Source organism: Chiloscyllium plagiosum, unplaced genomic scaffold (genome assembly GCF_037043375.1).
Source record: "Chiloscyllium plagiosum isolate Xiang-an unplaced genomic scaffold, Cpla_swu_hap1 HiC_scaffold_52, whole genome shotgun sequence".
Classification (NCBI taxonomy): Eukaryota; Metazoa; Chordata; class Chondrichthyes; order Orectolobiformes; family Hemiscylliidae; genus Chiloscyllium; species Chiloscyllium plagiosum.
In genome coordinates this window covers 30,313,970-30,337,817 of record NW_028270190.1, presented here as the reverse complement: position 1 = coordinate 30,337,817, position 23,848 = coordinate 30,313,970, and the positions used below count along the sequence as shown (strand labels likewise).

At 42.8% G+C, this 23,848-nt stretch overlaps 1 protein-coding gene across 1 annotated transcript; it reads right to left on the bottom strand.

Moving 5' to 3' along the window:
* Positions 1–258: 258 nt before the first annotated feature.
* Positions 259–22,781, bottom strand: LOC148134907 (procathepsin L-like). The gene is made up of 7 exons (XM_087985314.1): positions 22,640–22,781; positions 21,623–21,745; positions 17,213–17,392; positions 12,203–12,421; positions 5,102–5,267; positions 3,044–3,146; positions 259–638 (listed from the first exon to the last, which is right to left on the bottom strand). Exons 1-7 carry the CDS (start codon positions 22,778–22,780, stop codon positions 539–541), a joined length of 1,032 nt encoding a protein of 343 aa, XP_087841440.1. The 5' UTR covers position 22,781; the 3' UTR covers positions 259–538.
* Between the last annotated feature and the right edge of the window lie 1,067 nt (positions 22,782–23,848).

Genomic DNA, 23,848 nt, shown 5'->3' with positions numbered 1-23,848 from the left:
CAGGCAAGCTTAACCTGTTTCCAGGAGGTTTTCTGGTTAGACTCTGTTCAATTAAGCCTTATTGTCCTCAACAACCCCACTGCATTTATTCAGTCACTGTGCTGGTGTCAAAGAACACAGACTCATCAAATTTTCTCTGCATTTGTTTTCAACGTGGTTTGACAATAGATTTCATAGCAGACAAGACAATTAATTCCGCACAAAGACAAATACGTTCCTTTGGAACAAACAAGCTCTGAAAATGATTGCTGGCAGCCTTTATTATAATGTTGGAAATCAGCAGTACATGCAGATTATTGTCTTCTACAAGCTGGAGAATGTATTCACTCTATCATTTACAGTGGCTATATGTATCAATCAGACAATGCCATTGGTTTTATATGAAGCGATAGAAATGTGCAAAAATCGTTATTATTTCACTTTTTAAATTTGCAGCAGACAATTAAAGCAATGTCCTTGAATGAGTCAGCATTAACAGAAATGATCCGGTTTATTATTCAGCTGGGATTGATGAAGCTCTGTCTTATCAGTTGGCTCGTTACACGACAGGGTACCGCACAAAACTGGCAATTTCACAGTGATTCCCTCTATCCTTGGCAATTTTGATGTACCCGTCTTCACCCCAGTCTGTTCCCCAGCTGGAAAATAAGAAAATCCGTTGGTGTTGGAATCAAAACGCTAATAAACGAGACATGTTTGGAGAAGCATCTGTTTTAACTCTGGTATACAATTGGAATTATTTTAGGGACTGAATTCTGGAATTACTGAGCTAGATAATTAGATGTAAAGAATAAGTTGCATCAGGCTGGAAAGAGTCAATTGTTTTATTTTACATCAATTGCTGATCTGTACAGTCCGTATGGACTCACTACACAATTTAAAATGGCATGAGGTGAGATCCTTATCAGGGATAGGTCTGCAGCTGGAGTAGATATGAAGGGGAAAGTGAATAGGGACGAGTGAGAGCAGTATATATGGCCTCCTGGAGATTTCCTTCTTGCCGTATGGAGGAGGAGATTTTCTCAGAGTTTTTTTTGCCATCATCGTTCTGAGAGTGCCTGCTACAGGATATAGTCTGTGCAGAGCATGAGTTGATTTGGGCACAGGTTACCCAGTGTCTCCTGAACTGCAACGATACCTCGGCCTTAAAATTTGTTCCATATCCGGTTAACCTGCCCAAATCACATTTCCAGCTTTACCAAACATTCCAGCACCCATTACACTGTAATACTATCTACCTTATTAAACAACAATGTCTATGCTTTTATAAGCCACCCACATACTTTTTCCTCTGGGAAATCATGTAGAAATGTGTGTATGTGTCAGTGTGTGTGTGTCTGTGTCTGTGTGTGTGTGTCACTGTGTGTGTATATTCACCCGAACCATAGGACTTATTTAATCAAACATTTTGTATCCAATCTCGCCCTGAAGATGTGACTGCTTCTTCCAAGCCTGACTGCCGTGACTGTAATAACGACAGCCAGCGACGCCTCATGGAATAAATCACTGAAAGGAGTCAGACGGTAGTAGTTGATGGAAAATATTCATTCTCGAGTTCAGTTACTAATGAAGTCCTACAAGGATCAGTTTTGGATCCACTTTTTTTAGTCGATGTTTATATAAATGAACTGAATGAGAGCACAGAAGGATGGTGGATTAATATGCGGATGACATTAAGTACATTAGAGTTGTGGATAGTTCCTAAGGATGTATGGATTGCAGAGATAAGTAGATAAGCTGAAGAGCTATGACGAAAGGTGGCGAATGCAGTTTAACGCGGAAAAGTGTGAGGTGATTCGGTTTGGAAGGAATCCAATGTAATGGGCGAATAGTCAGATTCGTGCTTGTGCAGATGAGCACAGAGATCTCGGTGTCGAGGTACATCGATGTTTGAATGTTGCCTCCCAGGTTGATAGGGTTATTGAGATGGCATATAGTGTGTTAGCTTTGATTGATAGGGGGATTCAGTTTCGGAAGTAGGAGATCATGCTTCAAGCCGGACTAAACTCTGTTGCAACCACACTCTGGGTAATGTGCACAGTTCTGGTCACCATATTACAGGAAGAATGTGCATGCTTTGGAACGGGTTCAGATGAGATTTACTGGGAAATCGCCAGGTTTGGAGGGAGATATTAAAAGGAAAAGCTGAGGGAGTTAAGGCTGTTTTCGTTAGGAAAAAGTTTGAGAGGTGAATTAATTGAGACACAAAAATTAATTAAAATATTTGATAGGTTGGATAGTGAGTGGCTTTTTTCCTTGAATGGCGATAGCTGGCAGGAGGACTTTAAAATCAACTGTGATAGATATTGGACAAATGTCAGTGGTAGTTTCTTTCCTCAGATTGTTGTAGGAGCTTGGAACTCTGCCTGCAACAGTAGAGGTATTGCCACATTTCAGAGTATTTAAATGGTCATTGGTCAGGCATATGGACGAGAATGGAATAGTGTTTGTTACATGGGCTTCAGATTGGTTCCACAGGTCGGCACAACATCGAGTGTTAAAAGGCATGTACTGGGCTGTAAAGTTCTATGTTCTACGTTCCATAATTGGGGCTGTTAATCTGATCCCATCAGTGCTCTAGTGACAAGTGATTCGAGCTTTGTCATTGTTTCCCTGTGAACAGGTTGTACAGTTGGGTTTGGGATCTGACTTTTCCGCCCATTTCCCCAGTAAATTGTCTTTTGTTGTGTATAGCTGTTAATTTTAACCGTATGTTTGTAATTTGTACTGGTAAGTTTAAAAAATGGTTGTGATTCAGGGATAATGACACTCTGATGCCTGCCTCTGTATGAAGCAATCCTTCAGTCAAGAACCGTACACTTGTAAGTGCAGCGTTACTTGGTGATGGGATACCTGCCTCAGACGTGTTTTTAGATATCATCTCAGACAGCACAACCATTAAGCATTCACTTCCAGATAAACACAGTGTTACGTGCTCGCTGAACAGATACACAGTTTGCAGCACAGAGACAGGAAATTCATTCCATGTCACTGTCCCTTCTCCATCTATGATCAGGTGTTTATTATTTCATACAGTACGGACCTGTTTTTAACCAGCCAATAGTTCATTCCATCCTCAATTCCAAAACCAACCACCAGCACTTCATTGGTTACATATCCATTGCAATTTTCATCATAGTAAACTCCTGTAAGGAGACACATATTAAATGGTTTATCTGTGAAATATTCAATTCGTGTTAATTTAGCTTTGATTAATGAACACTGACATGTCTGTTTTTACTAACTGTCTTCAAATTGATCGTCCTCACTCCGCACCATTACATCTGTTGACTTTAATCAATGTTTCCCAATGACATTGCCTCTGCCATTCTCACTTCCTCTCGGCACATCCTTCAGAGTCATAGAGTTTTATAGCGTAGAAATGCTTCGATCCTTCGATCGAAATCGTCCATGCTGAGCACATAACCTCAACCAATCTAGTCCTATTTTCCAGCACTTGGCCAATATCCATGTAAACCATTCCTGTTCATGTACCCATCCAGATGCCTTTTCTAATGTATTTGTATCACTCTCCACCACTTCCTCTGGTATTTCATTCCAGACACGTACCATGCTCTGTGTGCAAACATTGCTCCTCAGATAACTTTTAAATCTTTCCTTTCTCACCTTAAACATATGGTCTCTCGTTTTGGACTCTCCTTCTCTTTATTCGTCCCATACCCATTATTGTTTATGAACCTCCACAAGCTCACCCTTCAGTCTCTGTCTTACCAGCGAACAAGGCTGCAGCCTTCTCAGCCTCGGGCAAAAGTGAGGACTGCAGATGCTGGAGGTCAGAGTCCAGATTAGACTTATGCTGGAAATGCCAATGTCCTGTGCAGCTGGAACATGACATCCCAAATCATATACGCAATGCACTGACGAATGCTGCTTTCACTACCCTGTCTCCGTGTGACTCCAAAATCATGTAACTATGCACGCGGGCCCCGAGGTCTTTTTTTTTAAAATAACACTCCCTCAGGCCCTGAAACTTACTGCATACATTTCTTTACTTTCTTTAATTGTCTCCATTCCTTTCCTGCTGGCACTGGACCACCATCCCTTTTCTTAATTAATTTCCTTGTTCCACCCAATCACAGACTCTCAGTTTTTCAATTGAAGGTCCGACCTTGATTACAATCTTCCATTTTTTAATAATGTTTGCTGTTGTTTTTATATCGATGATTGATATAGTATCTTGCTGAGATTACTTTCGATGTAGAACTAATTTACCAGACATTTGCAGAACACACTGACCATGGTATCTGACCGTGTGAAACATCGGTTTGCTGCCATGTGTGTTAACACATTCTATTAACTTACAAAATCCTACACCTGGAATAATGAAGGAGCTCCACTCTGCAATCAGTATTTTCCAGTTTGTCTCCAATTGTGGGTTGTACAGTAGAAGTGCTTTGTGATTTGAAATGTTGATGAAGTCAATAGGGAATAGTCCTGCACATGGAGACGACCTGTGTCATCATCACAAGGAAGCTGTGCAGGCGTCCACCTCCCTGTTCAGACCACCGTCTTTGCAAGTCATCTCGCGTTGCCACACGAGAGGACATCAAGAACAGAATAGAAACAGCTGCTGAGAGAGGAGGTGGAGCAGAGAGTGAAGGACTCTCAGCAGGATGCGAAGAGATTTCAAGTCGAAGGTCTTGCCCTTCCTCTTAATCCAGATACAGTGAGTGTAGCGTCTTCAGTTTACAATTAATAAAACGCTGACTTGTGCAGACAGTCAGCAACACATCAGGACAGTTACACCTCACTATCAGTTCTCTTAGCTATAGCACAACGTTTTGAGCTATTTGCATTACTCTGAATGGGAGCAGGTCCATTTCTCATGACCATTCATGAGCTCAACTTGTAGCATGGTCTAGCTTTAACTCGATGATATCTGACAGAACTGGACGGCATGTAACAGGGGGGAGTGTAGGCAGGAACAAGGCTAAGGTTCATGGTCCATGGTGAACCTTGCATTAATATTAATACCAAAATAGTGACAGTAAATGTGTCTGTAGATGTATGATTTCTAATACCTTTTCTTGAACAGTCGATAATCTGATTCAAAGACATCATCCAGTGCTCTGCGACTTACCTCCTTTATAATGTTGAAAGGATTTCAGACTTGCATTAATCACAACAGACATCGGTCCTATCTCTCTCACTGCTTGTTCCAATGCTGCCTCGCCTCCCCAAACCCATTTGCGGTCAGTGATTTTAGCAGCAATTTTATCTGGCTGAAATTTGCAGTAGCGTCCATGCTATAATTTAAATAAGATGTTCAAAATGAATACTCATTAAGATCATAACAAAACTATTTTTTCTTTGCTTGACACTTTACTGCATTCCGACTTTGGCTGCCAATTTATTTTCCCAAACCTGCGCGATATTTGTTCACTATTTGTTTAGAAAAATGCACATTTTGCGCGACTTTGCACGAAACAAACCGTTTGTTCCAACTCGTCCACACCAGTCACATATCCTGACGTATTGTCGTCCCATTTTCGACCACTTGGCCCTGAACATTTCCAATCCATATACCCATCGCCGTACCTTTATAATTTTGTAATTGTACCAGCCTCCACCACTTCTTCAGGCAGGTCATTCCATACATACGTGATCCTCGGTGTGAGACAGTTACAACTCAGATCATTTTTAGGGTTTTCTTGAGTCAAACTTAATATTTATTGCTCAATGTATTCGAAACATTCTACAGTGAGACCAAGCAATGGTATTACAAATGACTTGAAATGTGAGAAAATAAAAAAAAAGTACTTTGTCTTGACAACTCAATATCCCAATCAAGCTCACCATCTAGTTAGCTCATACCGAAACTACATTAGAAAGAGTTGAGCCTCTTCACAGTTTTCAGTCGATTCATCTGAAACTTGTGATCATACAGTTGTGAATTAAATTCTTCACATGCAGATAAACGTTTCCCAAACCGTCAATAATTACACCATTAGAGTCATTGGATTACAACTAATTCGTATTAGTCTCAGTATCTATTCAAATATTTCCCCATTCATCTTCAGGCTCTGCTTTCTAGGTTTGGACTCTGATCCCGCTTCATGTATGTCATGATTTTATAAACCTTGATAATGTCACCCCTCAGCATCTGTTCCTCCGCTTGGAGAAAAGCCCCAGACTATTCAGTCTCTCCCGATAACTGAAACCCAATCCCAGCAACATCCTTGTCAATATTTTCTGCATCCTGTGAAAGTTAACAACATCCTCCCTTTAACAGAGCAACCAAACGTGTGTACAGTTTTACAAAAGTGGCCTCGCCAATGTCCTGTACAGCTGCAATATGACGTCCCAATACCTGTACCAATGTTTTGAACAATAAAGGTAACTGTGCCAAATTCCTCCTTCACCATCCTATCTGTCCTCGGCTCGACTTCCAAGGAACTATACACCTGCACCCCTCGGCCTTTCTGTAAATTCTTGCATGTTGGAAATGATGGAGTATATTGATTGTCTAAAGTATGGCCTCGATACCCGTGTTTAAACGAAAATTGGAAAATTATAAATGTGGTGACTTTGCTACTCTCTGATGGTCAATAATTTTCAATTACTTCTCACCAATGTTGCAGTTACTTCAGTTTCAGGACACAGGGCAGAACATGACGCTAACTCTGGGGTGAGATTGATACTGGGAGTGATATCGAAATGGGTGGGTGTGTGTAGCAGGAGGAAGTGCCACATACACCGAGATGTAATTCCAAAATGGATTAAAATGTCGTTGTGGCATTCTGTGTCAGCGTTCATTCAAACTTGGCTTGGAGAAGATGTGATGAGCTGCCTTCCAGAACATTTGCAGAAATTTTGATCGGTACTATTCTGTCGAGAGGGAGTTCAAGGCTTTTGACCCAAAGTCGGTGATGGAATGACAATAAATTTCTGAGCAGGAATGGTGAGTGATTTGAGGTGATGTTGCAGGGAGTGGTGTTAACTGTATCTACTATGGTCCTTGGCAGAAGTGGTCTTCGGTTTGGAAGGTTCTGTCTACAGTCCATCGGTCAACTTCACAGCTGTAGCTCGTGGATTGTATATACTGCTATCACTTTGTGATGATATTGGAGGGAATAAATATTTGTGGATTTGATGCCAGACAAATGCAGTGAATGTCCTGGATGGTGTCAAATCTGCTCAGTGTCAAACATAGAACATTGAACAGTGCAGCACAGTGCAGGCCCTTCGGAACCTAATGTTGTGCCAAACATTTATCTTAATCTAAGATCAACCTCAATACACACCTCTCAAATTGCTGCCGTGCATGTGCTTGACCAGCAGCCGCTTAAATCTTCTTAATGTCTCTAACTTTACGACTAAAGCTAGCAGTGGAATCCACGCATCAAAAACTCTTTGCGGAAATAACCAACCTTTGATATCTTCCCTTTACTTCCTCCAGTGACCATAAACAAATGACCTCTCCTGGCAGCCTTTCTCCTGGGTAAACGTCTCTGGTTACCTTCCACTTCTTTATCCAACCCAATTATAAAAAAACAACAATCCTTAATCAAAAATATTTATCCAAACAATCCAAAATCATATATCTGCGAACATTTTTTCAGTACCTTGCTGACTACAGACGTAAACCTACCTAGACAATAATTTCCAGGTTTTTTCCCTATTTACTTCCCTGAAGAGAAGTACAATATATGCCTCCCTCCAAACATGAAGAACTACCATGGAGAGGTTGGATTCAAAGATCATTGCCAGAGGTGCAGCAATCTCATTCCGCACTTCTCGTAGGAAATGTGGATATATCTGATCCGGCCCTCGAGATTGAGTCATACTCATGCTTTCCAGAATTTCCACCATATCCACATTCTTAATATGAATCCGCTCAAGCCTATTAAGCTCTTCCCCAGTATTCTCTCAAACATCAAGCTCCCTCTCTCTCATGAATACAATAGCAAAAAACTCATTTTGCTCCTTCTCTATCTCGCCACGCTCAGTGCTTAAGTTTATCCACTGGCTTGGATCCAGCTTACGCTCTCTCAGATCATTCTCTTTTTCCTAATGTACGCGAGCAAAACATTTGGATTTTTCCAAATCCTTTCGCCAAGGCTTTTTCATGCCCCAACCAGCTTTCCTCAATCCATTTTTGAGTTCTTTCCTTTCGACCCTGGAATCTTCAAAATTTGCGCCAGATCCCGCTCTTCTGCTCTTATCATCCAGGGCTCCTTTCCTTTCCAATTCCACACCGGTCTCATTGGGACAAAGTTATTCAACACAGCAAAAAGATGCTCCACATTTCTGTTGTGCATTTCCGTAAAGCAATTATTCTTAATTTACACTCCACAGGTCCTGTCTAAGAGCGGTAAAACATCCCGTCCCCAGAAAAATATCCCTCTCATCCAGTCAGTTCCTATTCCTCTCCATGACGACCGCAAATTTGAGGCATTTATGCTCTCTGTCACCAAAATGCTTGCCACCGAGATATCTGACACCTGGCCTGGCGAATTGCCTCGCACCAAATCCAATATGGCCTCCCCAGTCGGCATATCTACTTATTGCGTCAGGAATACTTCCTGGAAACACCTAACAAAATCATTTCCATCCAGATAATCTGCACCACGGATGTTCCAATTAATATTGGGGAATTTCAAATCACCCTTATCAGCAATTCTGTTATATCTGCTCGTTTCCAAGATCTACTGCCCAATCTGTCCAATGTTTTTTACAGAGAACCAATAAAATAACTGTTTCTTTCTTTGTTGTCGGAGCTGCAGTCATCCAGGGAAGTGCAAGTATTTCACCATATCCTTGGCTTTTGTTTAGTTGATGGAAAGGCTTCAGAGATGTTGATAGTGTGCGATTCAGTAATGATTAATTTCTCTCCCATGTTGGATTATGTCATTGTCTGGCACTTGTCTGGTGAGAATGTTATTTGTCATTTATCTTCGCAAGTGGAGATATTGTCCACACTTTGCCGCATTGGACACAGGTTTCATCAAAATGTGATGAATTCAAATGGTGCTGACAATCGTGGAGATCTTCCCTCTGCGTACCTTTTGGATAGAAGGCCAGTGACGAATCAGCTGAAGATGGCTGTACCAAGAAGGCTACACTGAGGAACTCCGATCGACATGTCCTGAGCAGAAAGATATCAAATAACTGCAAACACCTTCCAGTGTGTTCGATATAATTACAACTAAAGGAACCTTTTCTTCCAATTCCCATTCACTCCAGATTTTCTTGATGGAAAGGGGTGTCATTCACACTGTAACTCTTGAGATCATTTCGTTTCCCCAACTGTGGAGTGTAAATTAGGGACTAAAGGTTTATAGAAACACAAGCCGAGTATTCGTGCTGGACTCCAAACTGAGGCTGCCAAATTGGCAATTTATAATACTGAGCAGTTCTGATCCCAATGCCAATATAATTCATTCAGGGGTGAGTAAGGTGTTCAACATGAGAGGAGAGGACAACGATATGCAAATGTGTTCAGCATTGTTTGTAGATTTAGGGCTCGGGAAATATCAAGTACCAGTTGAGGAAGAATACACCTGCTGATATGTGACCTTACTGCACCACACCCCACCCGAGCCAAACACACCCCTACACAAAGCTGTGTTGTGATCGTCACCTCCCCTCCTCACTCAATCACTTACTGTTGGTCTGTTACCCAAGCTCAATACCAGCCCTCAGATTGTTGTTGTACTGAATGTTACTGCATTCCTGTTGAGCAGGGCCACTGGCCTCTGGCTGGTAATGACCACTCCTTGGGGCTATCATTTGTGCAGAGCCCTTCTCTTGTCCAGCTTCGTGCCCGAGTGACAATACGGACACTGGGGCTTCATGAAAAGAGGAGACTCTGTTCATGTTGACTCGCCAGCCAGTGAGTGAGAGGCCATCACCTCCATAAAACATAGCCAGAGAATAGGTTTCGTTCAGAGTGATGCCCAGTCACCAGATCACGTACGCCTGTCACATGAAGAGAGTGTTTCTTTCATTCAGTTGTCTATTTGGCCAATGAAACGCTGGATTTTGGAGACCAGAGTGGATGGGCAGACAATGAACTTAAACTCTGCGTGGCCTCAGATTACCACAGGAACAAGTAAATAATGTTGACACAAACCCAAAACAAAAGCAACAGCTGTCCTGGATAATAACGCACAAGTCATCTACAATAAGTCCAGACATGAGAGTGTGGAAGAGCTGGGGTAAGGATTTGAAGAATGAACTGAAGAACAAGCTGAAACTGTGTGGCACTGAGACAAAGAGCTGGGATTTGCAAGCAAGAGGCTGATCCCAATCAAATCCAATACTCGGGGCAATTGTGACGTGTAGAAAGACAACAACAGCTTCTGGAGGAACAGCATCAACCGTAAAGCAACTTACACAAAAAAGTCTCCTGAGTAAAGATTCAAGCCAAGTTTCTTAATTACACACAATATGCCAAATGTCAACCCAGCAAGTTGCACGGTAAATGACATTCCTAAAGAGTAAACACCTCTCTTAACAAAGGACAATATTTACACACAGACCTCCGAACGACATGAGCACATAATTCGAAGATTTCTCATCAAACGTTTATAACTTCTTATAGCTCACACTCCAAACGTAAGTTGTTCCTTTTCATGTAAAATTGCAACTTATATTAGAGTGACTGACCAGCCCGATGGGGCATATGGGAGAAGCAGACAGACTAAAATAATTATCTTTATTCCTGACTCTTCAGATCTGTCCTTCGCAGTGTTAGTACGTTAACTGTTATAGTGGATGGTGCACGTACCCGTCTGAAGGACAGAACATGCTCAATGTTACGTTCATTCAGCTGAACGTCACATCCACGTACTAACTCACAGTATCAGAGAATCCTCAGAGTGTAGAAAGTGCCCATTCGACCCTACCCTTTCCTAGTAATCCTGCGTCTCCCATGGCTTGCATACCTAACCTATAATTCCCTGCGCATTATGGTTAGCATAACATAGACAATCCCCTAACCACCACATCTTTGAACTGTGGGAATGGTGAACATTAATTCACAGAAATGGAAGTACTCTTAACTCCTCAGACCGATTGTCTGGGGGTACGAGGTGTTGTGTCAAGATGTAGGAGAGCATTCCAAGATAAGGTTGAGATGATTGGGAGTGCTGAAAGATTATATAGTCCTTGCTAAGTGCTCCATCATGAACATGCTGGTCAGGCATGTGTCCCGTTCTCTCTCACCGTCGGAATGAAAGACGCCCAATCTTTGGCAGCATCTTGACTCCGCTGATGCCTTGGTCACAAAGAGGCCTTGATGGACCTCAGCAAAGTAGATGCCACTGATGCTGCTGGGCATGACATTGGTCCAAACTCGATTCTGTTGTTACCACGAGGCTGCTTTAGATATCGCTTACTAATGCAGTCACTGCAGTTGCTGCCGGTTCTTGTACTGGGCCGAAGCTCCATTGCTGTCTCCATGAATCTGTGATGGCGACGTGCACTGATAGGAACCCAAACTCACCTTCTCCCAATCTCCATGAATCTGTGCTTGATACAGATCAGGACAGGAACCCGAAAAAAACTTTTCCCCTCTCTCTATGAATCTGCGCTGGATAGCGATACTGACAGAACCCAAACTAATCTTCACTCTGCCTCAATTAATCTATGATGGATGCAGTAATGACAGGAAACCAAACTGACCTTTTCTGCCTCCATGAATCAGAGCTGGATACATCTACTGATAGAAAACAAAACTCACCTCTGCTTTGCCTCCATGAACCTCTGCTGAATACAGACACAGACAGAAAACTGACCCATTTGCACCCTTACTCCATGAATCTGTGTTGGATGCTCATGCTGCCCAAATCCCAGACTCACCTCCACAGCTACTTTTGTGAATCTATGATAGATACAGATATTGTCATGAACGAAAACAGAGCTCATCTGCTGCCTGCACGAAACTGTACTGGATATGGACACTGCCAGGGACCTAGACTCATCACCGCCTGAGCAGCCATGAATTAGCGTCAGGACAGGAGCCATCAGGAACCTAAACTCTCTCGGCTATCTCCGTTGTGAGTTCATGCTGCTCGACACACTCACAGATTTCGCTGCTCTTCACCAAGAGGTAATTAAATTAAAAGCCCAAGAAAACTTACAAGCGAACGCAGACAAAAGAGAAGAAATAAAATAAAACGAAATGAGAATGAATCCCGACTCCACCACAACCTTACTAGAAGTCTTGGGGATTTACCTTTTCTATGTAAGGGTAAGTTTCAGCAGAGTTGATGCCTTGAAGTTGAATCACTAGATCAAAGGCTCTCAATGCGGTTGAACGAGAGCATTTAGAAGTTCCGCGTCTACAATCAATCAGATTCTGTTCACTGAGAGAAACCAGTTTTCCATGCCTTTTTGCCCACTGTCCTTCTATGGCACCAGTTGCACTGAAGGCCCAGTCAGAATGACATTGACCCTAGTGTTGACAGAAACATAACCACATGAAATCATATTGATCTAAAAACCATATCCAGTTTGCATCTACATTCATATGGAACACAGTCTCACACTAATGTTCTTAGTCTAAATGTTTGTTCGAGTTTCTCAGAATTACACAGAATCTGTGAATATCGGTGTGCCTAGGTTCGGATTTGATTTGACTTATGCATTGTCACGTGTCGTGAACAACAGTGAAACCCTTTGTTTATGAGCAATATAGGCACGAGGATGCGAGGATGAAGTATGCGAGGATGAAGAGATCAAAAAAGACTTGGAAAATGGTACATTGCAGAGAGTGGGCACAAGGCAAATTCAAAGTCAGCAAGATCAGTATGATTTGAACAAGAGAGTCTCATAACCGTCTAATAACAGCTGGGGAAAAGCTGCTCCTGCACCTGCTGGTGGATGTGTTCAAGCTTCAGTGTCTTCTACCTGACGGAATGCATGTAAGGAGTACATTACCGGGGTGAGTTAGATCCTTGGTGATGTTGCCTGCCATTTCGTGGCAGCGAGATGTGTAAGTGGAGTTCATTGATAGAGTATTCGATTCCATAATGGCCTGGGCTGCGCACACAACCTTTAGTAGTTTGTTATGATCCTGAGCTTCGCAGTTGCCATACATGGCCTTCCGGACCCAGACAGTATGCGCTCAAAGGTGCAACTGTCGAAGTTAGAGAGGGTCCTTATGCACATGCCAAAATTCCTGAGCTCTCTGAGGAAGAAGGGGCGTTATTGTATATTTTCCAACGGCACAAACACATGGTATTTCCCGGAAAGATTGTCCATTATGGTCAGTCTAGGAAATTTGACATTTTCCATTCTCTCAACCTCATTCCCATTGATGTAGATTGAAGCGTGTTGTTCTCCTTTCCTTCTGAAGTCAATTATGTGCTATTTAATTTTACCGAAATTGAGAGAGAGAGAAACGGTATTCTCATTGCACCACGTCAATGATCTCTCTATTTCCCTTCTGTCTTTTCATTCATCATTGTCAAATTTCCCTCCTGTTACAGTGCTGTCGTCAGTGAATGTATAGATGGTGTTCGTTCGGGATTCGTGGGTGTAAAGGGAGTACAGTAACTGGTTGAGCACTCATTATTTGGGGGACGCAAGTGGTGAAGGTTATTCGGGAGAAGGGGCAGATGCCTATCTTCAATGATTGGTATCTGTGGGTCAGACACCTGCGGATCCAGTTGAAGAGGATAAAATCACGACCAATGTCACAGGGTTTTGAGTTCAATGTAGAGAGGATAAGAGTGTTGAAGGCAGAGGGGTAGTCAATGAGCAGGAGTCTGACAAAAGTGTCCTTTTCCAGATGTTCACGGGGTGCAGGGCGAGAGATATTTCACCCACTTTGGACCTGTTACTTTAAAAGGCAAATTTTAAGTGACCGAGGCAGGCTGGGAGAATGGAGTTGATGTGGACCCTCACCAGCTTCTCGAAGCACTTCATGATTATTGTGCTCAGGCCACTGGTCGGTCGTCATTAAGGAACAATGCATGAGTTTTGTTTCCTCACTTACGAAGATGATGGTGGTCTTCTTGAAGCAGGTTGGGACTTCAGCTTGTAGAAGAGAGAGTTTGAAGATGTCGGAGAATATCCCGCTAGCTGGTCCACACTGGAGCTGAGTTTCTGGCGGGGAGAGTGTTTAGGCCAAGCAGCGTCCTTAGGGTTATTCCCAGGAGGACTGATCTGATTTCTACAGCAGTGACTAACAACCTGAAGCATTGACATGTAAGAGGATTATTTGATGATGTAAAGTCTCCTTACTAGCAAAACTTGTCCCATTATTCAATTTCCCCTCTTGACAAATTCACAAAATGCATTGGCTATCTAGGGAACATGGCATGGCTCTCAGAGAGGGACAGGATGAACGCTGTTTCCGATTGGTTACAAACGACCATGGTGTTCGATCAGACCAAATAGCATCTCAGGGCAAGATGCACAGGCTCCTGTTGTATGGGCCTTGCCCATGAACTTTGGCATCTGGCATTTGTTTGTCCACAGTCCAGGGATCGACCATAGTCTGTTGCGGGGGCGGGGTGGGGGGGGGGGTGGAGGGGGGTGCGGTGGGGAGTTGTCTTTGCGTATGCAATCCAGAGACTTGGTTTCAACTACAAAGTGACCTGTTCGGGGATTGGGAACTGTTGTCACAGGAAGAAGAGTTTGAAATTCTTCACCTCTGAGGGCTGTGCGTTGAGAAGTCTGGGAGATTGCAGTTGTGAGCGAGGATGGGTGATAACACTATATGCAATGGTGAATAAAATGAATCTTGGATGGGAAGGGATTCCATAAAGTTGTTGGATGAGGTGTGACGGTGTTAGCAGCACAGCCTTACCTCTGCAAACCTTGTTCCTCTACCTTCAACATGCGACACCAGGCTCTCAGTACACACATTGATCCGATGTAACCATGTCATTCGGCATCATGGTGCTGCAGTTATATTAAGCCTTCTCTCCACCGAGAGAGAAACAGCCAAGTGGAATGTCAAGCTGATACCACTTATCGAAAAGGATCAAATAACGTACGAGGTTTGTCACGCTTGCCACGAAACCTCCCTTTCCTTCATTGTTTCAGATTTAATGAATACAGGTTACTGTGTTGGGCAGGAAGGATCGGACTCCTTGTTGCTGCCTGTTAGCCCTGCAGTGGTTTGTTCAGTCAGCCTCGCAGCATTTCTGTCTGGCGGGGGTGAGGGAGCTCTGGCAATGCTGAGAAGAACTGGGCAGCAGTTTGCAGGTGGAGACTCAGCCACTTCTATGACATCTTGAGTCTGGGTCTTCGGAGTGACCTGTGTGTGCTTCCTCCTCCAGCAGGGCACTGTCCCTATTACTTGTGATTAGAAAGTGGCACCTCGACTACAGGCCTGTGGAGCAGTGGGCGATGGGGTACAGCTTTGTGGCCATAGCCAGCAGACGCTAAGGCTGCTGGGTCTGCTTCTCCATGGAAACTGCCAAACTGTCCTTGGAGGTTAGATGATTCATTGTTTGGGATATCTGGGTCCCCACAGTGTATCTGCATCCCTGTCGTCTTTCAAGTGTACATCTCTGTCTGCTGCATCTGCTGTTCCCTGGTAAATGTCGATGTTTGCCGACACCACGGTCTCTCCTGCCCGTACCGGGTCGCTGGCAGCCCTCCGAGTGCTGTGGGAAATGACACAGTGAGGGGCTTACCAAACTGTGCTCCCACACCCTCAATAGCTCACATTCCCAGGGAGCTGAGGGTGTGTGCTGGACGCAGCCTTACTGATATTTCATCTGAGGCCGCAATACTTTCATGCTCAGAGAACGAGGAGGTGTCTTCTTTCCCTGCGGAGCGAGAGTAGATGCTGACGGAACCGACAGAACACGAGAGACAGAAGTTTCTGGGACCAATGCAAAGCGACACTGAAGAATTAATGAGACTGACAGAGCGCTAACAAAGGAGTGATGAGTGGTATTTACTCGCTCAGTGGAATGTGAGTGTATCATGTTTTCTTGTGAGAAACAGGAATCACTCCTCACAGGTTGAGGAATCTGGTGTCAGACATCTCTCCACCAATCGAAGAGCTTTCTGCCCTCCAGTGTTCCCTCATCTCCTGGAATGCCAGAAAGGGAAGGATTGAGTGAGAGATTTAAGTTTTGCATGGCTGTTGGTGTTGGTACATGCGGGAGGTATTCCGAGGTAGTGAAGTGGCAAAGCTGATGTGATGTTTGTTTTGAAGATGAGGAAGACATCAGTGACAGCATGAATCTGGGTAGGAGGGGGTGCTGGGGCTGGGATAGAGTGTGTCGGAGGGGGAAGGTGGGTGGTCACAGCGATTCTGACACATAGCATTTTTATGGCAATGTTGGTTGTTTTTCTGTACCATTCTCTGGCATGTTCGAAAGCATTCCTATCTGAGCAGGGCAAGGTTACCATGCTCGTGCTCATGTGGGTTCACAGCAGCTTTTTCATGATGGCCCAGCTCCCAGGATACCGGGCGCTAATCAGGAATCTATTGAATTGTTCCGGGAAGAATGTGTGGGAAGATTAGACTCGGAGCGGATATGCGGGATGTTATAGCTGCATTGACATAGCTAATGAGATGGCTATGATAACGGTAGTGAGAAATCTCACTGAGCCTCGTGGCGGTATCCCTCCCAAACATTCAATGCAACTGACATTTAGTGAATTACAGTATAATCCGATCTTTTACAACTACCATTTGTACACAATGCTTCATATGCTTACCAGCAGGCTCTGCTCTCCTGTCGATCAGCCTTGTCCAGTTTGAAAGAATGATTGAGAGAGGTACAAGGCCCAACAGAAGTGAACTATGAATGTGGTTTTATAAGTTGCGGTATCGAGCATATGATCGAATATTCTTTGAATAACACTGGACATGGTATCACAAGGAAGCTTGGCACTGCAGCCTGCAACATTAACATTGTTGAGTTGTGCCAATTTACATCTGAGCTTATATTTCTTACATCGGAATTGTACCTGTAGACTTCAATTTTACAATTTAATCTAACCATTGAATTTGATTTTGAAGTAAAAATTCTCCAGATATTATGAGTAAAAGCACAAACATTACAATTGATACATATACCATGCTCCCTTGCCTGACCATACCAATACCTGGAAACAAATGCAACAATAAAGCAGGAGAAGCAATTTAGATTAAAAATGATCTACTGAAACGTAGCCTTTCCTAACAATTCCTACAAGCTGATCATAACGCTCAATCCTGTTGAGAAGTTAATGTCTGCACTTAATAAACTTGAGAGCTTTTTCTGATTTTTACCTGGTTTTTCACTGGAGTAACTAATCCTTCTCTCCGCCAGTCAACAGTTGCAGTTCTCAATTCAATGTGACTTTCTTCAGATTCACTACTTTCATCTCTTTCATCAGTTTCAATTTCAGTCATGTTGACAGCTTCGATTCGGAGAGGTCCATTCATGAGCTTATTGAACTCTTCATTGGTCTGAAAATTCAAACACATTGGTGAAATGATTGACTTTTAATGGTGATTATGTAGGAGAAGTGTCAATAACGTAAGAGAGCTACATTCTACATATTCGCTGACTTTAGCATTAAGTGCGGGGAAAGCAATGAGGGCACTCGCTACTCGTGTTTAAGCTTTGACTGAATAAATGAGTAGCAGGCAAATAGTGTCCATTCATTTCGTCCCAATCCAATATAAAGCAGTGTGAGAAACCTCGAGCAGCTCAAATATCTCTGCTCGATCGTTCAATTACCAAAAGGGGAGGGGCTTTATAATGTGTTTCATTTTGCAAGAATCAGTCTTCTCTGATAATTAAAACCTGACAGGTCAATTTCATCATGGAAGGATAGGTTAAGTCACCTCAGATTGGTGGGATTTATTGGTGTTTGAGATGAACCTTCCCAATCAGGAGGATTTCAAATTTCATCACCGGCCTGACCTGATTTCCGGAGAAGACATTGGCTTGAGTTGGCCTCATGCCCCTTGGACCATTAGATTCAGATGCGAAACTCAGATTGTTCATTTTCATGAAGGTACTGGATTGGAATGGTGAGAAGAGGACCAGAGTTGATGCTATCCATCATCACATAACTTATCATCCGGAACTGTGGCTGTCTGCATATCAATCTGAGATTGCAGACTGGTATGGAATCATCTGGTGTCTCTTTTTGATGGGGAGGGAGGGGCACATGTCGGTTTGAAAGGGGATTGAATATGTCCCATCCTCTGAGTAATAACCTGGGCCCTAGGTACATGCAAAAGTCCGAGTTGTGGCTGCCTTTTTGCAGGCGATATGGAGCACGCCTTGTTCCAGTCCTACTCTGACCCCTGTCAAAGTTCTGTCTCTGATCCATTGATTGTTGCTTCCTACTCTCACCCAGAATTAGAAATAGTAATCAATTTTACTTCGAATTTCAACCCTTGTCCCAACTTCACCTGGAATCTCTGAAAATCTTCCTTTCCTTTCTTGATTTTCATGTTTCCATTTAAGGGCTAGACCATCTACTGTCTCCCACAGTTACGTTGAACTACGTCTCCTCACACCCTGCTCTCTGCAAAGATTCCATTCCATTTTCCAGGCTCTCCACCTGTTCTTCATGTTCATTGGTGTCACCACCCACTGGGGTATGTATCCTTACCTAAGGACTCCTCTCAATGTCGTTGACAGGCATTTTAGCTGTCTTACTCAGTTTGCGCAATTGTTTCCTCACCCATAAGAACAGAGGAAGTAGCAACATGAGTAGACTGGTGGCCCCCTCCACCTTGCTCCATCATTCCATTATGATTGACTGAAAATTGCCCATGTTCCAGTTCCTTCATTTTCATTGTAACACTTGATTCCCCTACCGCTTAAGAATCTCTCTCAGATTAGGCATACAGAGAGGACTAGTGTCATAGAGATGTACAGTATGGAAACAGACCCTTCGGTCCAACCTGTCCATGCTTACCAGATATCCCAAACCAACCTCGTCACACCTGCCAGCACCCAACCCGTATCACTCCAAGCCCTTCCTATTCATATACCCATTGCAAATGCCCTTCAAATGTTGCAATTGTGCCAGCCTCCACCATATGGTCTGGAAGCTTGATCCATCCATGTACCACCCACTGTGTGAAAACGTTGCCCCTTAGGTCTCTTTTTTGTCATTTCCCTCTCACCCTTTACCTATGCCCTCTAGTTCTGGATTCCCGAACCCAGGGAAAAGAAATACTTTGTCTAATTATCCTATGCTCATAATTTTGTAAACCTGCATAAGGTCACTCCTTACCCTCTTGCGCTGCAGAGAACACAACCTCAACTTGTTCAGCCTCTTCCTATTGCTCAATTCCTCAGTACTGCCAAAATACTTATAAATCTTTTCTGGACCCTTTCAAGTTTCACAACATCTTTCCGAGTGGATTGAGACCAGACTTGCACGCAATATGCCAACATTGGCCGAACCAATGTCCTCTACAACAGCAACATGACATCCCAACACCTGTATTCAATAACATGACAAATACAGGGGAGCATAAAAAACGCTTTCTTCACTATCCTATCTTCCTGCAAAGACATTCAGGCCTCAGGGAGAAGGCATTCCTCCACACCTCGATTCAAAACGCTGTTATTGTGATTCGATGATGTCAATTCCGAGCCTCTCTCATTCGCGTCAACATCATCTGTGCACTCACCCTGTCAAACCCAGTAAGAACATATAAATTTCAAAGGGATCACCTGTCATTCTTATAAACCCCATTCAGGAAAGTCCCAACCTGATTAGTCTTTACTCGCGAGACAATCTTTGGTGCAGTTTCTCCCCTCCATCCCAGAAGAAAAATAGGATTATTTCTGTCTTCACTTTCTACCATCCCATTCTCTGTTTCTTTTTTAGCGAACAAATCCTCTACCAATGCCAATATGTTACGCACTAAACCATAAGTTGTTATTTTGTTCAGCAACAGCTGATGTGGCACTGCATGACATGTCTTTTAAAATTGCTACTGCAAACAATATATCGGCTTTCCTGTGGTAAAAAAAAGTTTTGTCTCTTTGTTCACTTATTAACATTTGTGTGCACATAGGTCCAGCAAGTTATTAAAGAGGCAAAATAAATATTTGTCTTCAATGCATTGCAAAGACAATATCAAACTGGGGAAGTCTTGTTGCGATTGGACAAACACAGAAGGCACTGTGATGAGCATTGATTTCACTCGTTACGGAGGAATATTTGGAAGGAAATTTGAAGCAGGTTAATCAAAACTATTCCTACGAAGAAGAGGGTTATCCCAAGAGAAACATTTTGACAGACTGGGCCCACTCCACAATAAATTTGAGGAGAATAAGTGCTGATCATACTGAAACAAATAAGATTCGAGGTGGATTGACAGGGCTAATGGTGAGGGGATAATTTTCTTGATGGGAAAGGTGAGTACAGAACCAAGGCCTGACGTAGTCATTGTCGCTATTATTTACTTATCTATGCGAATTAACTCTGTGATCTGCCTGTATTGTTCACAAGACAATTCTTTTCACTGTGCCTCAGTACATGTCATATTAATTTCAATTCGATTCAATTCAATTCAATTCAGTTCCGTTCAGTTCAGTTCAGCTCAGTTCAATTCAATCCAATTAATGTATTTTCAATTCATGGAAAGCTGGTGTAATGTTGATGTCATTAGTCACATTTGTTTGAGATGCCAAGATTAGGGGAAATGACCAATTGTCATTAGATTACTTACAATGTGGAAACAGGCCCTTCGGCCCAACAAGTCCACACCCACCCACCGAAGCGTAACCCACCCAGACCCATTCTCCTACATTTACCCCTTCACCTAACACTACGGGCAATTTAGCATGGCCAATTCACCTAAACTGCACATTTTTTTTTTGGACTGTGGGAGGAAACCGGAGCACCCGGAGGAAACCCACGCAGATACGGGGAGAATGTGCAAACTCCACACAGAGAGTCGCCTGAGGCGGGAATTGAACCCGGCGCTGAACCCGTCTCTGGCGCTGTGAGGCAGCAGTGCTAACTGCTGTGCCACCGTGCCGCCCACAGAGTCATGAGGAGCAATAATAGAGAGCAGGATCATGTACTTCAATTTGATTGGAATGCAGACTAGTTTAACTGCTGTGAGATAAAGTTTAGTCAGCGACAGGTAGGGCGGAGCCAGAGATCCAGCAGACTCAAGAAGAATATTGTTGCCGAAGGGAGCAGCTTCCACAGTACAGAATGCAACTCCGGCTTCCAGACGTCATAATGGACAGTATCTGTGAAGACTTAACAACATCGAGGTGTATCCATAGTGTGACTGCCGTCCATAGAGGGAGCTCAAGCCAGCCAGTGTTGTTTAATGCAATTTAGTTGTACAGAATCTGATCGTGCAAGTGAGCAGAAATGATCGAATCAGGGGATTGTTAGTCATTTGAGTTCTCTTCTGCAGAGAGAAATGGAGACTTGAGTCGTTGAATATACACAAATTTGAGAGAGATGTTTTTGATTTCCAGAGGAGTTACGGGTTATGGAAACCTGGAATGAGAAGGAAGGAATCAACAATTTGGAGTAAAGTGAGATCAGTCATTGAGTGCACTGAATGAGTGAGTCAGCTTGGAGGACCAAATATCCAATTGCTGCTCCTGTAGCTGAATATAACTTCACAATTATATAGCTTCACAATTTCACAATGACCAGCATCAAATAGATCCCAGCCGATACATCCTGTACACACCAGAGCTGCAAATTTGTTCATTCCCACTTTAGATGTGCGTTTTCCCAATGAGTGTTCGATGTTGTGTTGTTCGATGTATCTCATATTGTCCTCCCATATCATTCTCCTGTAACTCTCCTCATCCTGAATAAAGAGATTAATATAATCAGGCTGCAGCATCTTTCATTTATAAAATTATACAGAAGCATTAAAATCCGCTTGTGAAACCTGAAATAACATTTTGCTGTCAGGGTCCATCCTCCCACACAGATCTGAAAATTATTAATCAGGTTCTCCTCACCCCACTCAAAATAACGCACTCATAGCAAAACCTGTCGAGCTGCCAGTCTGAGAGATTCATGCTGAAAGTGAATTAAGAATAAAATTGCTGAACAAGAGGATGGTTTAATCGACCGTCATGAATGACGTTGACAATGGATATGTTCTCTCGACTACCAGCTGTCCCTGTCTGAAGTAAGGTTAAGCCAGTGGCAGGCAGGGAATTGAATAAGCCACGTCCTTGCGAAAATGCCGAGGCCAATACATGGCTAATTACTGTGCATCTATATACCTTCTTAACCTGTTTTGTGAGAGACCTGCCTAAGCTGCCAGCAGAGTAAAGTCGGTGTCGGCAAAGAGACACTTCATTGAATGAGCCGCTTGGATGATCAGACGGCTTCCCCATTCCTCTGTCTCCAAGTTGCCCACTTACAATTGCCTCTTCAACACCAAGAATGGATCTTAATCTTCTAGAGGCAGGTTTGTGGTCTTTGTAGTAAATCCAACAGAACTGCAGCGGGATCCTAGTAAATTAAGATACACCAAGTCGCTACTGATTCACTTTGTGTTTGATCAGTTCTCTAATGAAGTTAGAAACTTGGAGAATACCCATTGAATTTCAAGATCAATATTTTCTCAATGTCACTTCACTCAACAGATACCTCTCATTGACTGCAACTACATATTCTCAATCTCTGCCAATTGTGTTCAGACCATTCCTATTCTGAGTGAGATTAACATTACAGACTCTCCTTTTACCTTGGTGTACTGGTTCCCATGTTGTGATTTCCAATTTTTCCAGTCTTCATCCAATTTCGAATCAAATGTGCCTGTTGAGGCTACAGCCAGAATAGATACCGCCACACTGCCCAGAAAGAGCCAGAAGTTCATGATGGACATCCTAATAGGCAAAACCAATGGGCTTTAGATAGGGAGTGGGTAATTTTCAAGTTAGCTGTTTCGTTATTCTGAGAAGGAACAAAATAAATTGTACAAATAATACAAACAAAAAAAATTTCAACAATTCATCCGATGCTGAAAGTTTAATGTAATTCACCTTCATGAGGCATCGTCAGTGGATTGGAATCTTCCAGCACTAGACTGATCAACTTAATTACGTTTCAAATTTAAAACCAATTATTGGAAAGAACACGGTAAAATGAAATCATACTTTTCCATAAATTGCCTTCTTGTGATGAAAGTTATTTGACTCACGGTCCACAGATTTAATCATTCAACAGCTCATGTCGTAATGATTACATTGCATTCAACCTTACATTGAGCAATGAATCCTCAGAAGGTATGACTGCAGGATTAGCAACAGGAAATAAAGAACAGGTGGACTTATTTTATATCGTTATCTTCTGTCACTTTAGACAATGCAAAAAAAAAAATCTGAAGACGACATGTAAATCGCGAGTTGAAAAGGAAGGAAGAAATTGAACCAATGCAATCAAAATGGAAAGATACAGGAAAAAAAATCAAACTGAAAAAACTCGTATGTCCTCAGTAAAAAGATAGAATTAATGATAGAATTCCGAAATTGAATGTGTGCAGCATTTTTAAAATGTTGATGTAAAAAGTTACAAAACAATGTGCATGACATGAAAGTTGTTTCAGAGGTGTGGTTCCAAAATGGTCACGGAAGGGACCATTCAACTGATTATTCAAGAATCCTTCATGTTTAACAAGTAAACGAACAAGGCAGAGGGAATTTCGCCAGCTCGTTTGATAAGCTTCAATGTGAAAAGGGAAAGTTGAAACGAGAGGCAAGCATTTGTGTTTTATTTTACACAGAGGCTGGCACATGCCTGGAAAATGCTGCCAGTTGAGGTGCTAGAAGTAGATGCAATGTCGAAGTTAAGAGAAATGTAGACAGACACATGAACAGGCAGGATATGGAGGGTCACAGAACATGTGAAATCAGATTAGATTAAATTAGAAAGGCATCATAGTAGGCGCAACCAT

Bases quoted from the DNA above. Each gene is read 5' to 3' on its own strand.
- LOC148134907 (XM_087985314.1), bottom strand. From the start codon at position 22,780: ATGTCCATCATGAACTTCTGGCTCTTTCTGGGCAGTGTGGCGGTATCT. The intron at 21,746-22,639 runs GTAAAAGGAGAG...CTCTTTATTCAG, and splicing joins ATGGGAACCAGTACACCAAG to GATGAGGAGAGTTACAGGAG. The intron at 17,393-21,622 runs GTGTGTACAGGA...TTGAATTTTCAG, and splicing joins TGAACAAATTTGCAGCTCTG to ACCAATGAAGAGTTCAATAA.